This window comes from Canis lupus, chromosome 16 (genome assembly GCF_003254725.2).
Source record: "Canis lupus dingo isolate Sandy chromosome 16, ASM325472v2, whole genome shotgun sequence".
Taxonomy (NCBI): domain Eukaryota; kingdom Metazoa; phylum Chordata; class Mammalia; order Carnivora; family Canidae; genus Canis; species Canis lupus.
The window spans coordinates 6,147,392-6,163,189 of NC_064258.1; the positions used below are offsets into that span (position 1 = coordinate 6,147,392).

General features: G+C 43.6%; 1 protein-coding gene and 1 long non-coding RNA gene across 2 annotated transcripts; one reads left to right on the plus strand and one right to left on the minus strand.

Annotated features, from left to right (window-relative positions):
- Window positions 1-300: 300 nt before the first annotated feature.
- Window positions 301-1,559, minus strand: TAS2R41 (taste 2 receptor member 41). The gene has a single exon (XM_025433826.3). It carries the CDS (start codon window positions 1,512-1,514, stop codon window positions 588-590), a length of 927 nt encoding a protein of 308 aa, XP_025289611.1. The 5' UTR covers window positions 1,515-1,559; the 3' UTR covers window positions 301-587.
- Window positions 1,560-4,281: 2,722 nt separating this feature from the next.
- LOC118350869 (uncharacterized) lies at window positions 4,282-12,192 on the plus strand. Its single transcript, XR_004805490.2, has 3 exons — window positions 4,282-4,468; window positions 11,108-11,356; window positions 11,722-12,192. It is a non-coding gene; the product is annotated as an uncharacterized LOC118350869 (long non-coding RNA).
- The last annotated feature ends 3,606 nt before the right edge of the window (window positions 12,193-15,798 follow it).

Genomic DNA, 15,798 nt, shown 5'->3' on the forward strand with positions numbered 1-15,798 from the left:
ACTCAGGCTCATGACCTGGGTCAAAGGCAGACACTTAACTGACTGAGCCAACCAGGCGCCCCTAATCAAGACTTTTTTAACTTTTTTTTTTTTTAAGATTTTATTTATCCATTCATGAGAGACCCAGAGAGAGAGAGAGAGAGGCAGAGACACAGGAGGAGGGAGAAGCAGGCTCCATGCAGGGAGCCCGACGTGGGGACTCGATCCCCGGTCTCCAGGATCACGCCCTGGGCCCAAGGCGGTGCTAAACCGCTGCGCCACCCGGGCTGCCCCAAGACTTTTTTAACTTAAAGCTGCCGTGGAATGGAGGGGATACAAAACGGAGAGTAGACAAAATTTTACATTCTGAATTTCTGGACAATACTGGCTCTCTGAGCCCCAGGGGGCCCCATTTACCAGTGTCCCAAGGAAGGAGTCTCACTCAGAGCATCCCCAGATTTGACTCCCCCTCCACTCCCCAAGGTGGGGAGCCCAGAGTCGAATCCAATGGGTATCTCTCTGCCCATGAAGCTATTTCTGCGTCCGTGGGCACTGGCTCTGTCATCGTCCCCGAGTCCCCTCTGGGGGTCCGGATGAGACCGTGCCACCTAGGCCAGCTGGGAGCCCCTGACCAACAGAAGTAGCTGCCTGCACCCCCCTCGGAGCCGGAGGTTGCTGAGGATGAGGATATAGGGATGGACAGAGGTGCACAGGTAGATTAAAATCTGCCAGGGCCAGTACCAGTCACTCTGCGAGCAGAAGAAACCCGCAGCATCGATGACCAGGGACGCAAAGGACAGAGCATACAGAATGAGGAAGGAGACGAGGGACTTCAGAGCCCTGGTGTGAGCCTGGCTGCTGGGGTCCTGCAGGCCGTGGCCACTGCGCCGCATCCTCCCCCTGTGTCGCCTCAGGGAATTAATCAACAGTGCGATGGACACCAGGAAGACAGAGCAAGGCACTGACAAGGTGATGAATTTCAGGGGCAAGAAATAGTGAATTTCCAGCCTCCTGCTCCACTGCTGGAAGGTCATGTTCCCGGGGTATTTTCTGATTAGGAATCCTTGATACACGGCATGGTTTCCCCAAAAGAAGAGCAGGGTGACGAGGAAGGAGATCAGGAGGGAAGCCCCGAGGAGCCAGGGCACCGAGCCTGGGAGCCGCCACCTCAGCCAGAGGAAGGTGGGGTGGGTGAAGCTGGCGATCTTCATGCAGAAGAGGACGCTGAGCCAAGAGCCGAACCAGAAGGTGGCCGAGTTCAGGAAGTCCCAGTGGAGGCCAAAGAATTGCCGAGCCGGGCCCGTGCTGTACTCCTCCAGGTGGAGGTAGTAGTAAAAGTTGTTCATCATCCCAACGCACTGCAGGCAGAAGCGGGAGGCGCCCAGGCTAAGGAGGATCACGTCGGAGGGGAGCAGCCTCCCCCGCCGCATCCTCTCCCTGCTCAGCACCAGCACGATGAAGCCGTTGGCCAGGATCCCCAGGACACACAGCAGGACAAAGAGCAGCATGAAGAAGGCGGACACGGCGGGCTGCATTTTGGCCTCTCCGCTCTTCCCACCACTCTGAGCCTTTGTCTTGGCCCCTGGCCTCCTCCCTACCCCCGACCCACGGCCCCCCTTTGGATCTTTCCCTGGGGATGTGAGAAGACCGATGTCTTCCTCTACATCTGAACCAGAGCCCACTTAGAAGGCAGATGCTTGGGCTCCAGGCGACACGAGAGCTCAGTTCAGTGAGGATGCAAATTCCCCACGGGTTCGGTTACCACGAGGCACACTGACTGCCCCTGATTTGCCTGTTCCGCTTTTGCCTGCATGCTACCATCGTTAGCATCAATGTAGAGGGTTTTCCGTGTCTCTGACTGAGTTCCAGCCTTCTTATTCCCCCTCAAGCCCTATAAACATATCTCCCCCCATCAGATTACTCGTAAGATTACTGTATACTTGTATAGGCGACAAGTATACAGAAACACTCATATGGCCAAGACCTAAACGATGGAGACGAGTCTGTCTCCAGCTGAGTTTCCCTGTTACGCATCCACCCTCACCTACGAGCAGTCATAGGACCAAGGTCAGAGCCTTGGTCCATATTTCTACCAAATCTCTTCTTAAATCCTTCCTGGACTCTGAGGTATAAGTGGCTGATAATGGTTTAAATTGGTTTTATGTTCCAGTGAGAGAACCCATTTCCATGTGGTGCTGGGAATGAGGGCCATCTGCCTCTTCCTGCGTGATGGTTGAAGGCTCCCTCGGATCCCGGTGGCCACCGGCAGTCTGTGCCAAGTGGACCGTTTCAACATGGTGCCTTACTTCATCAAGCCAGCAAAGATAGTCTCTAGGCCAAGCTAGCTAGCAAGATGGAGTCTTGAATGGCATAGAACAGTCCCAGGAGTAACAACCTATCACTTTTGCCATATTCTGTTGGATAGAAGCAAGTCACAGTCTACAGGGACACTCAAAGGGTGGGGGTTACAAAAAGGTGCAGACACCAAAGGTGGAGGTCATGGGAAACCATCTTAGCGTCTATCTGTCACACTGAGATACCATAGCTTACAAGGTGCATGTGCTATCCTGTCCTCCAACACCAGCATTAAAAAGAGATCCCTGTGAGACCATATTAAAAAGCAAAAATAGGGACGCCTGGGTGGCTCAGTGGTTGAGTGTCTGCCTTCAGCCCAGGGCATGATCCCTGGGTTCTGAGATCGAGTCCTATATCGGGCTCCCTGCATGGAGCCTGCTTCTCCCTCTGCCTGTGTCTCTGTCTCTCTCTCTCTCTGTGTCTCTCATAAATAAATAAAATCTTTAAAAAAATTAAAAACTAAAAAGCAAAAATATTTTCTTGAATGCAAATATAGTCAAGTTGATTCATAGTCAAATATTTTCTCTTTAATACTTCAAATCTGTCCTTTCTCCACATTTGTTTGAAACATTTTTTTAATGTAAGTGTATCCTTTTGGATCGTGACCTTGTGATAAAAGAGAAACAGTTATACAAATAATGTAAAAGTTGTCACTACCACAGCGTACATGTAGAATTATATGAAAATGACTAATCCACAATAGAGAGATCTCACCGAAGTTGATGAATATGCAATTCCCCTACTCTCAGATCTATATTGCTCGTACAGTTTTTATGCATTCACTCAGCAAATATTTACTGAGCACTTATGTACACAGAGTACCTAGTCTAGTCACCGGGGATAGAGCAGTGAACCAAAGAGGTGGGATTCCTCCGTCTATGGAACCTGTAGCCCAATGGAAGGTAACTGACAATAAGAACCCACATGAACAAGACGCTTTCACGTAGTAATCAGTGCTGCGAAGAAAACAGAAGAGTAAGATTGTCAGAGACTGCCTGGAAAGGGAAAAATTGCTCCTTCAGACCTGTAGGCTTGGGAAGGCATTCTCCGGGGTGACGTGGGCTAAGGGGCCAGAGCAAGCAGAGCCTTCGCCATGTATCACTGGCTGAACTCATAGTGTTATCAAGTCATAATTTCATGCATTCTCATCCACTATTTCTTCTAATTTTACCAAGTGAGGGAGCCATCTCCTGCCAGAGAATAAGGACTCCAGCAGGCCACATGACTATTCACGCTTATCAAACTAGTTGTCTCAGAATCACTTTAATCCACAGAAAAGGGATCCCTGGGTGGCGCAGCGGTATAGCGCCTGCCTTTGGCCCAGGGCACGATCCTGGAGACCCGGGATCGAATCCCACGTCGGGCTCCCAGTGCATGGAGCCTGCTTCTCCCTCTGCCTGTGTCTCTGCCTCTCTCTCTCTCTCTCTGTGACTATCATAAATAAATAAAAATTAAAAAAAAATCCACAGAAAGACCCCAAAGCAGAAACTGGGCATTTCTGTCCAATATATGAACACAAAATAACAAGATGGCTGTACCTTCAACCCCTCCGAGATTGGTTAATGCAGGTAGAGACTGGAAAAGGGACAGGAAGGGTCTCACTTAGACTAGCACCAAAGCCTTGTCCTTTCCAGGCCTGGCAGATGATAATGATGATGATTGATGATGATGATGATGATGATGATGATGATGCCTCTTCATGAGTAAACTTCGGAGCTCTGGAAGATTCCCACTGGGCTCTCTCTTCTGCAATTCCCTTTGATGGGGAGAGAGCGTTTCTATTTTGGGTGATCTCTTGAGACTCCATCCTCAGCCCCTAGACATTTGCCTCCAAATTATTACTGCTGGCATTTCCTCACTCCACCAGGCAGCCCTATTGGTCAAATCTCAAGACACCTGTACACACATGCTCTCTCCCTTGGGGCCTGCAGCTGGTGCCCTCACCATGCCCCCACAGTCCTAATGTGGCCACATGCTCCTGGCTCTGCCCCAAAAGTTAGCTAGTCTGTTTCTCATTATCTTAACCCCCCAAGCAGGAGCAAAACCTTAGCCTACAAACCTCCCAACTGAAGCATTAACACAGTAAGCTTTGCAAGTGGCCCCAGGAAAGCTCTGGAGCACCACCAGCTTTGAGGTAAGACCTCCTTGACAGACTGGGTTTCATTACATAGCTTTTCTAAATACTTATTCTTCACAAAATCCTCTCTCTTCCACTGTCTAACCCTTTCATTTTATCAAAGGGTTTCAGCAGTTATGGAACAGGTTTATGCCCATTTTCTTTGAAAACCTGAATATTGTGAACTGGCAGCTTGCTTTGAAATCTCCTATCATTAAATCTTTGCACCTGGTAGAAATTTCAACTTTTACTTAAAGGGCAAGATCAAGAAAGTCATGTTGGTCATGGTAAGAAATTTGGGTGTTATCCTAACATAATAGAAAGCCAATAGAGAGTTTAAAACAACGGAGTAGCATGACCTAATCTATGTTTTTAAACAGATCCTCTTGGTTATGACTTAGAGAATGGAATAGGGGAAGATAAGGATAGAGAGCAGTCAGCGGTTACTGCATCCGACCACTCATGGGCAGACGTGAGCTTGTTCTCAAGTAGAAGCACTGGAGGTGGTGAGCAGTGATAACATGCTGGCATATTTTGAAAGCAGATTCAGTAGGATTTGCCTGATATGGGAATGAGAGATAAAGAGGAATCAAGGCGGTGCCTGAGTGGCTCAGTCAATTAAGAGTCTGACTTCAGGGCAGCCCTGGTGGCTCAGCGGTTTAGCACCACCTTCAGTCCAGGGCGTGATCCTGGAGATCCAGGATCGAGTCCCACGTCGGGCTCCCTGCATGGAGCCTGCTTCTCTCTCTCTCTCTCATAAATAAATAAAATATTAAAGAAAGAAAAAAAAAAAGAGAGTCTGATTTCAACTCAGGTCATGATCCCAGGATCCTGGGACCCAACCCTGCATAGGGCTCCTTTCTCGGCAAGGAGTCTGCTTCTCCCTCTCCCTCTGCTCCTCTTCCTCTACCCTTCTCTCCACCATGTGCTTGCTCTCCCTCTCACTCGCTCTCTCTCTCTCTCAAATAAATAAATTTAAAATCTTAAAAAAAAAGAGAGGAATCAAGGATGGATCTCAAATTTTTAACTGCAGTCACTAGGAAAATGTATGGAGCCATCTACTGAGACGAGGAATATGTTTGTGGGAGGAACTCGGTTTTGGCCATATTAAGTTTGAGACACCTGTTAGATATCCAAAATGAGACATGAAGACGACAATTAAATTGTGAGTCTGGACCTCAGTAAGGCTGGAGTAACAGGTTTGCGAGTCATCAACACTTACTTGGTATTTAGAGTCATTACATTAGATGAGATCATGTGGGAAAACTGTATGGATAGAGACTGGGAAGATGCTGGGAGTGAGCCTTGTACCTTCAGCTTTGAGGGGTTGAAAGGCAAAGGATACAGCAGAAGAGATTTGGCTGACTCTGATATTCAGGAGGGATTCCATTCCCTACGTGCATGCTCAGGAACAAGAGGAGAAAGAAGCAAATGGTGAGGAGAGTCACACAGGAATGAATACTATGCTGAAAAGATTCTAGTTCTGCAGGGTAATGTATCCAGAGTTTGCATTCTGTGTGTTCTGGAGAGATGCTTTAAGGCAGGTACTGTCAATGTGCTCTAACTTTGAGAAGCCCTCTGGTAGGGACCCAAGCCAAGCCCAGTAGAACATCAGTGTTGAAACTGTGCTTTACCCTCTGACTGTCTCAGCAGAGAAACTCTATATATTTTCATCCATTCAACGAAATCCATTCAGCAGGTACTGTCTGTCAGGAACTAGGCCAGGCACATAGGCATGAAGATAAAGATAGTCTTTTGAGGCAGAAGGATAAGTAGACATATGACAGCTCCATACAATAAATGATAAAATAATAACTAATATTTACTCAGTGCTGCTCTATGCATCCCCAGGTATTTCTAAGTGCTTTATATATGTTCATTTTTGAGACTCGTAAAAACTTAGTGAGCATCAAAAATGGTGCTGAGACACTAGAAATCCACATAAAAAAAGAAAAAATTGGACACCATGCACAAAAATGAATTCGAAGTGGATCATAGGACCAAATATAAGAGATAAAACTATAAAACTCTTAGAGGAAAACATAAGAGTAAATCTTCATGACCTTTACTCTTCATGACCAAGAGTAAAAAGCCTTCTTAGGACATTGAAAGCACAAATGACTAAAGAAGACATAGGGAGAGTGTAATAAATAAAAGTTAAAAACTTTTGAGCTTCCAAGGATACCATCAACAAAGTAAAAAAAAAAAAACACAGAATGGAAGAAAACATTTGCAAATCAAATATCTGATAAGGAATTTGCATCCAGAATATACAAAGAACACTTATAACTCAACGATAAACAGATATAATCCAATTTAAAATGGGCAAAGGAGGCAGCCCAGGTGGCTCAGCGATTTAGTGCTGCCTGATTCAGCCTAGGGTGTGATCCTGGAGAACTGGGATCAGGTCCCATGTCGGGCTCCCTGCATGGAGCCTGCTTCTGCCTCTGCCTCACTCTCTCTCTCTCTCTCTCATAAATTAATAAAATCTTTTTAAAAGTAAAAAATAAAAGTAAAAATAAAATGGGCAAAGGAAAAATAAATAAATAAATAATAAAATGGGCAAAGGATTTGAATAGACATTTCTCCAAAGATGGCACACAGATGGCCAATAAGCACACAAGCGATGTTCCACATTATTATTACTATAAAAATGCAAATTAAAGCAATGACATACCATCTCACATCCATTAGTGTGGCTAAAACCAAAAGGACAAACGAGTATTCGAAAGGATAGAGAGAAACTGAACCATTCATGCACTGCTGCTAGGATTGCAAAAAATGGTGCTACTGCTTTGGAAAATTGCTTGGGTGCAGCTCCTTCCAGGGTTACACACAGTTACCATATGATCCAGAAGTTCCATGCCCAGGTATCCAGATCGACCTCAGTTCACAATGGGGTTATGTCTGGATAAATCCACTGTAAGTGAAAAATACTTTAAGTTGAAAATGCATTTAATATACCTAATCTACCAAACATCATAGCTTGGCCTCGCCTACCTTAAATGTGCTCAGAACACTACAGGTGGGAAAAATCATCTAACACAAAATCTGTTTTATAATAAAGTGTTGAATACCTCATGTCATTTATTGAATATAGTAATGAAAGTGGAAAATAGAATGGCTGTGTTGGTATAGAATGGTGTTATCGATTGGTTGCTTACCCTTGTGATCATATATGGCTTACCGGGGGTAGAACTTCCATGGTCTCACCAAAAAAAAAAAAAAAAAAAAAGGTAACTGTGTGAGATATTGATTAACTTGACCATGGGAATCTTTCACAGTGTATACGTATTAAATCATCACATTACACACTTCATATATATTACAACTGTTGGTCAGTTATACCTCGGTAGGGCTGAAAACAAGACTGGAGTCAATCACAAAATACCTGTAAATGTTGATGGAGAAATGTAGAACACACTTTGCTATGGGATAGCTATTGCATTTGTTTTCAGATACGTATGTCCATGAGAAACATAAACATGACTTGTGCTTATAAAAGAGAGAGAGAACCACTAATACTTTTGATGTAAAATAGAGAAGTCATAAAAAATATCCCCCAAATGGCAGAGATTCAGCTAATACGATCCTTGGAACAATGTTAGATAATAAAATTGTCTATAGTGGTTAAAAATAGTAAATATAAAATCAACATACATGAGAGCATGCTCCTTAGGACATAATGTTATAATGCAGAATAACACTGGCTGAGAATCTAGGGTAGAACCAATCCACGATTCCCTCTTTGAAGAGAGGAAATGGAACATTTAAAATGATAGTCATCACAATGCAGATTGCGAAACAATGAGCAAGGATATAAAAACCCTGCCTGCAATAAAATCTTCACAATTTGTGCCTTTTCAGACTGTCCTGCTGGGTTCTGGGGGGGAGAGCACCACGGTGGTGGAATGAAATGACAGCACCAAGTTTATTGTGTCCTGGTTCCGTTTAAAATTACTGTAAAAGACTGAAAATAAAATCTTGCTTATTCAGCACATTTCTTGAGTCAAATATTTTTACTCCTAAGATTCCAATTTTTTTCATGTTCTGTGCCACATTCTCCACAAAATATTTGTGTCCTAGAAAAGTGCCATCTGTGAGAACAAATGATCCTTTCTGAGAAATTAATAATTATTTTGTTCATTATATTTTTTAAAGATTTATTTATTTATTTTAAAGAGAGAGAGAGCAAGTACGGGGGAGGGACAGAAGGAAAGGGAGAAAATCCCCAAGCCGACTCCTCACTAAGCGCAGAGCCCAATACTCTGCTCCATCCCAGGATGCTGAGACTATGACCTGAGCTGAAACTAAGAGTAAGACGCTTAACCAACTAGCCACCAAAGCACTCCTGTTTTGTTCATTATTGATCATTCCATTGTTCATGCTTTTTCACATATAAAATTCAGAGTCTCTTTCAATACTTCTTGCAAGGCTTTCTTATGTCTGCCATGGCATAAAAAGGAAATAATCATAATACATAAAAATTTTTGTAAAAAGTTAAATATCTGAAATATTAATATTATTTTGTGTACACATATGTATAAATGCAATTCTATGTAAGGAAAATGTCTGAAAGGAATAATGAGTGCGGGATCCCTGGGTGGCGCAGCGGTTTGGCGCCTGCCTTTGGCCCAGGGCGCGATCCTGGAGACCCGGGATCGAATCCCACGTCAGGCTCCCGGTGCGTGGAGCCTGCTTCTCCCTCCAATAACCCTGTATCATCAAAAAGAACAACAGCAAAAGTTCATTTAAGTTTTAAAACTAATAAATCATTTGTAGACAAAATAAGGGAGACTAAATAATTCTACTTCATCTCAAACATTGAACTTAGCCTGTAAGACCCTATGATCTGAGAGACCAGTAAGGATTGAAGTGGCATAGGGCAGGGGAAGGTAGGACAGAGCAGAGCAGGACAGAAATGGAGGCAGTGTTCGAGATTCCACTGTTATTCAAAATTATATATTAATCTTCCAAAGACTGACTGCTGCTTTCCTACAAATCTTCTAGATAAATATCAAACATTTGATTAATTGGTCCAACTAACTCTTTCAGTACATCTGCCCCACCCCTCCCCCGCATACATGTGACACCACTATCAATACTGGCACTACCATCTGACCACCACCATCACAACCCGAGGATTTCACCCTCTTCTCCCATCCTACAGGTAAGAAGACTGAGACCCTGGGAAGGTAATTGACTTTCCCAAGGCCACAACATTGATAAAAGGAAGAAAAGAATGTATTCTTAAATTCAGATCTTTACTCCAAGACCATGCACCATGTCCCCCAAGAGCCCTTATTCATTGGGTTGATTCTCATCATCATCAAAAGTTTCATGCCTTGGAAGCCCTTTAGTTTCCAAGACAGGGACCAAAATTGGGATCTTAGTACTTTCCACTACCTAAATCTCTGCCAGGAGGAGAGTCTGTAGTAGAATACAGGGAGTGGGGCATGAGAGAAGTGTCAATGTTTGGTCCTCAATTTGTACCTTGGGAATCAGTGATTAGGTGGACAATCAGCTGTGATTAGGACTCTTGACAAGCCTAGTCCCAGTTCTCAGGTTCTGACTCCCCAGGATTCCCTAAATTCATGGAAACTGTTCACAAATTTTGAGTCTGAGTCAAAGAAAAGAACCTTCTTGAGGTTTTCGTGATTTCATTTCTCAGGGCTGGGTTACCAGTTGCTACAAGACCAGGATGACCAGGAGACACTAGGATGGAATCCATACTAGTCCGTAAAGTGTGATGCTGTCAAAAGGAAGCAAGGGCTAAAAGGGACCAGTAGTGGGCAGCCCGGGTGGCTCAGTGGTTTAGCACCACCTTCAGCCCAGGGCGTGACCCTGGAGACTCGGGATCCAGTCCCACGTCGGGCTCCCTGCATGGAGCCTGCTTCTCCCTTTGCCTGTGACTCTGCCTCTCTCTCTCTCTCTCTCTTTCTCTGTCTCTCAAGAATAAATAAATAAAATCTTAAAAAAAAAAAAAGGGGGACCAGTAGTGTGAGTCAAAGACAACAACCACAGGGATAGAACCACAGGGATAGAATAGGCCAGCAAGGTCCTCCATGCAAAATCAATTCACTTTCCAGGGGTGCCTACAAGACAAGCTATAAGACAGGACCTCTGAAGTTGGAGCCAGCGTTGAAATGAAGCAAAGGAATGTGACTAGATAGCATAGTTAGGCAGAGCAAAACAGATCAAGGTTTATCCAAAAAAGTAAGCTATTGAATTTTGGGTAGAGACTGACTGACTTGAACTCTGCGCTCTTAAAGCCATTCTTGATGTAAGAGAACTAGAGCTTCTGGCAGCATCTGCACTCCAGGAAGGGAGAGCCAGGCTCCATGGATGCCTGTGCCAACCATTGCCTCCCAGGAAACTGTAGGGTTCTAAGGTCTTGTTCCACAGAGCAACTGCTGGGCTATTCCCCAGAGCTGAAGGACATCACATTCTTTATAGCAAAGATACTCTGCAGTGTGTTTATTTCACTGCTCTAGATTAAAAAAAAAAAAAAAGAAGAAGAAGAATGTTATACAGTTTCTGGCTCTTTCCCATCAGCATCCATAAATACTTTAATTCATTGTGCCACAATGAATCTTCCTCACGGTGTTCATTACCCCTCATTCAGATTCTAAAAGGCATTTGCTTGGTTTCAAACAGATTATTTGCACATCTATGTTCACCACAGCATTATTCACAAGAGCCAAAAGGTGGAAGCAACCCAAGTGTCCATCAACAAACGAATGGACAAATAAAACGGGGTCTATACGGACAATGGAATATTATTCTACCTTAACAAAGAAGAAAATTCTGACATCTGCTGCAACGTGAATGAACCTTGACAACATGATGCTTGTGAGATCATCCAGACACGGAAGGGCAAATATTGTGTGATTCTGCTGAAGTGGGGTACTGAAAGTGGTCAAATTCATGGAGAAAAAAAGTAGACCGGTGGTTGCCAGGGGCTGAGGGGAGGGGGGGTGGAGAATGGGGCATTTTTGTTTAATGGATAGAGTTTCAGTTGGAGAGGATGAAAAGTTTGGAGGCGGATGGTGGCGATGGCTGCATAGCAATGGGAATGTACTAATGCCACAGAAATGTACACTCTACAAAGGCTGAAATGGGGAACTTTCTATTAGGTGTATTTCGCCACAATAAAGTATATTCTCAAAGCATATTTTCTGAATACAGTAGAGGGGGCCTCATCTTTTAAATGCATGCTTCGATTTCAGACATTGCTCTTGGCCTAATAGAAAAATATGTTTTTCTTTCAGAGCACAAAGACTGTCTTCTCTGGTCTCCGCATCTCCCACAGAGTGGGCACAAAGGAAATACTTGTTGAATGAATGGGCTTGGTTGTTGTCCTTCTTAAAATAATCTTTACGTGTCACCCTTCTACAAATTGCATTACTGACATATTTTGCTACAGATGCCTTCGAATTTTTGGTTATTTCGGGACACTGAGTTCGTGAGACTTTATATAAATGCTATGATAGCAAACAATAGTGCTTGTGTCTACCTTGGAAATGCTGAGAAGCAATGTGTATGTTGGACACACAAAGACGTCTTCAGTCTTGTTCTCTGGAGCCCTGAAAATCTGGTCTTGCTGCTAAAGGCCAGTGATTATTTTCCCAAAAAATAACAGACTAGTAGAATCTCGGCTTGCAATAATGCATGTAACAAAAGCAGATAATATAAAAAAATGTTATTGATTCACATAAATACAGTCATCGGCTTTAATTTAAGACTTGCAGCTGTTCTCCCAGTTTCCTTATGGATTTTTCTGTTACAGTACAAAGGAATTAGAATCTAAACGCTTCCCAATTCTAAACCTTTGGACCAGCTATTTTTCTCCTCCATTGGAAACTTTTCAGCAATAAGGACAATAGTTTCCTTGAATCTGACCCCTACAGGATAGAAGGGATCCTGCTTCTGGTGATGACCCAAATCACAGTACATCCAAGGAGTTTGTCAGCCACCCACCTCCGTCCTAATCTGATATCCTAGGAAAACTATAGTGCTCCTTGGAGGCAGAAATCCATGTTGCTCTCAAAACTATTGTACCTTAGGGGCACCTGGCTGGCTCAGTTGGAAGAGTGTGTGGCTCTTGATCTCAGAGTTGTGAGTTTGAGCCCCACGTTGGGTGTAGAGATTACTTAAATAAATAAACTTTTTTTTTTAAGATTTTGTTTATTTATTCATGAGAGACACAGAGAGAGAGAGAGAGAGAGGCAGAGAGACACAGGCAGAGGGAGGAGCAGGCGCCATGCAGGGAGCCTGATGTGGGACTCGATCCCAGGTCTCCAGGATCAGGCACTGGACTGAAGGCAGCGCCAAACCGCTGAGCCACCAGGGCTGCCCTAAATAAATAAACCTTAAAAAAAACCTATTGCAGTTTAGTTCTGATGTAAGTGATATAATCATCTAATGACAAAGGAGTGGTCTCTCATTTTAAAAAATCACCTTGAGCAATATGGAGAAGGAATACTGTTCTGTAAATATTGTATCTTAAATAGTTTACTCAACCTCTTCTAAAAAATGATTTATTTTTGCTAAAAGAAAAATAAGAGTCCTTAAAAACCACTGCCACCCCTTAGAGTTCTCTATCACCCCAGGCTTGGGTTTCTACCACTATAGTTCAGGATTAGTATTATTTATAGTTAAAAGACACGTCAGCTCAGCTTACTAAAATTCAAAATGCATTCAGTTGCCCACTGCTAAAGCCCAGTTTCAAAAGCTTTTACCTGTTACCAAGGCCGACCATCCAAACCACTGGAACTTGGATTCATTACAAGCCTGTGCTGGAGGCCAGCCGCGTGAACAGCCACCTAAAGCCACGTCCTGGCTCACTCCCTGCTGCACAATTCTGACCTGATTTCAAAGGTTTGGTTCCCTCCCAACTCTCTGCCCATGCAAGCCCTCATTCTTGAGACTTTTAAAATCTTGAGATTGGCCTTCTTCACTTGAGTGGACCACACAAGAGTCGTCAGCGATACAGGCCGTAAGTCCATAGAAATTCAGAATAGGAGGCCATCCGTGACATTAAGAGATGTCAAAACCAAACAGTGTTATCAAAGATAGATGGAAATGCCCCAATATCATGTATTTGAGACATATAAAATTTGCAGCAAAACATCATAAATAGATAATGCTGGACAACTGTGTCTGATTAATTTCCATTCTAGAATTCTCTCCACACCAGGGTCAAATGTGAACTAGTAGTACTTGGTAATGGGCACTTAAGCGCTTAACTATTTTGTATCCTTGTAACTGGGGTATATATACGTTCCGTGGCAGATTTCTGGAATGTATAGATTCTACTTTCATATCCCCATTGCACATAGCTGGGAGATATATACCTAGACTTCCATATCTAGATGTTCAATAAACTCTTGTTCAGATGTAAAAGAATATGGCAGCAATCAGCTCTCTCTACCAAAAATTGTAGAAAATGTGAAGGCTAGTCATTACATCAGTGGACTGGAAAAAATCACCGAAGGGTCTGAGTTTATAAGACAATGTTCACTGCTGATCCAGTTTCTAGTAGACATAGATAGTCCTACAGGCATAGAAATAATGAATGTTTGCATTAATAAGTAATCTAGTTAATTATAACAAGACAATGCTTTCCTGTCTTCAATAAATATTTATTGAGTGCCTACCACTTACCAGGGAGGAACAAAACAGACACAAATCCCTATCCCTGTGGAGTTTACATCGCTGTGAGGGAAACAAATGATTAAAAAAAATGTAAGTGTAAGACAGACAGTGGTAATGCTGAGAAGAGCAACCGGGCAGGGAATGGTAGTACAGAGAATGGCGGTTTACAGTGGACACGACAATGCCTGGAGCAAGGAGGGAGTGAGCCATACACACATCTGGGGAAAAACTTTCCAAGCAGAAGGGTCATCTAATGCACAGGCTCTGAGGAAGACTCACACCTGGTTTATTCAAGGTACACCAAGGAAGCCAAAGTGACCAGAGCAGTATGAGAAGCGGATAGAGTAGCAGAAATAACTATCCTAGCAAACAAAATCCTAAAGGATTTCTATTCATTATGAAAATTTAGGCTTTTTCTTAAGGATGAAAAGCAAGTGGAGAATTTTGAAAGACATGTGACATGATATGACATACTTTTTTATTTTTTAAAAGATTTTTTTATTTATTTGAGACAGAGTATGTGTGAGTGAGGGAAGGACAGGAGAGAGATAGGGGGAAGCAGACTCCCTGCTGAGCACAGAGCCCAACATGGGGCTCAATCCCACAACCCTGAGACCTGTAAGCCCAAACCAAGTGTGGATGCTCAACTGACTGAGCCACCCAGGCGCCCCATGGCTTATATTTTTAAAGGAGCCTGCTGGCTGCCACGCTGAATATAGACCAAGGGCAAATGAGCATAGAAGCTACAAAACCAGTTAGGAGGCCATTGCAATAACCCAAGCAAGATGCAGTAGTGGCTTGCACCAGAGTAGGGGCAGTGGGGGTGGTGATAAATGGTGGAATTACAGATTCATTTCGAAAGCTGTTGACAACTCTAACCCTGATTTGTTCAAACTCTTTTGTGGGAGCCAACTTTCAATAGATTGCAGTGGAGAAGGAGCTGCTTGCTGCATATGAAACCTCAACCCAGCAGCAGTTTATCTAAACATCGATTCAGTACCTAGTTCAATAGTTTAACATCAGGGTTTCGGAGTGATTGTGTGTGGAATGTAAAGTAAAAAGCTTTGTCCAGAGCAACTGGAAGAATGGAGTTGCCATCTGCTGACACAGGGGAGGGAAAAAGTGGTGAGAGAAGCATGTTGAAGTCAGAGAGTTATCAGGAGCTCAGTTTGAAATAGGATGAGTTGGAAATGCCTATTAGACATCCGTGTGGATGTCTCAAGAAGGAATATAGGATGTAGATCAGAGATACAGTCTGAAGAGCAGACGACTTAGACCAAGCTCTAGAAGCAGAGCCTGCGTGAGTTCTTGCACAAGTGATTTATGACTAAGTGCTTTCTGGAGAAAACTGTAGGGAATTAAGAGACACAAGATAGGGCAGGGAACAAAACTAGACCAAAAAACACAAAGATTAATCTAGACTTGCTTTGATATTATGGGGAGATCTGGAGTGTAGATTGTTAGATACTTGAACCCCTAAATCCTGTCAAATCTTTTTTACCAAAAGTGGCAATTCTTCCTCTCTTACCTGAGGAAATTGGTCAGCCTTCCCTGCAGAGGCTGCAATGGATTCCCCTCTACTAGCTTCCTTGCAAGGCACTGATGATCCTACTAGTGACTCCATTTCCCCTCATTGCTTCCAGATCTATATAATCAGACTCAAGGCCCAGCAGGTCCAACAGGATAAGATG

What these genes read in the sequence shown, in the direction of transcription:
- TAS2R41 (XM_025433826.3), bottom strand. Translation starts at nt 1,514, where the DNA reads ATGCAGCCCGCCGTGTCCGCCTTCTTCATGCTGCTCTTTGTCCTGCTG.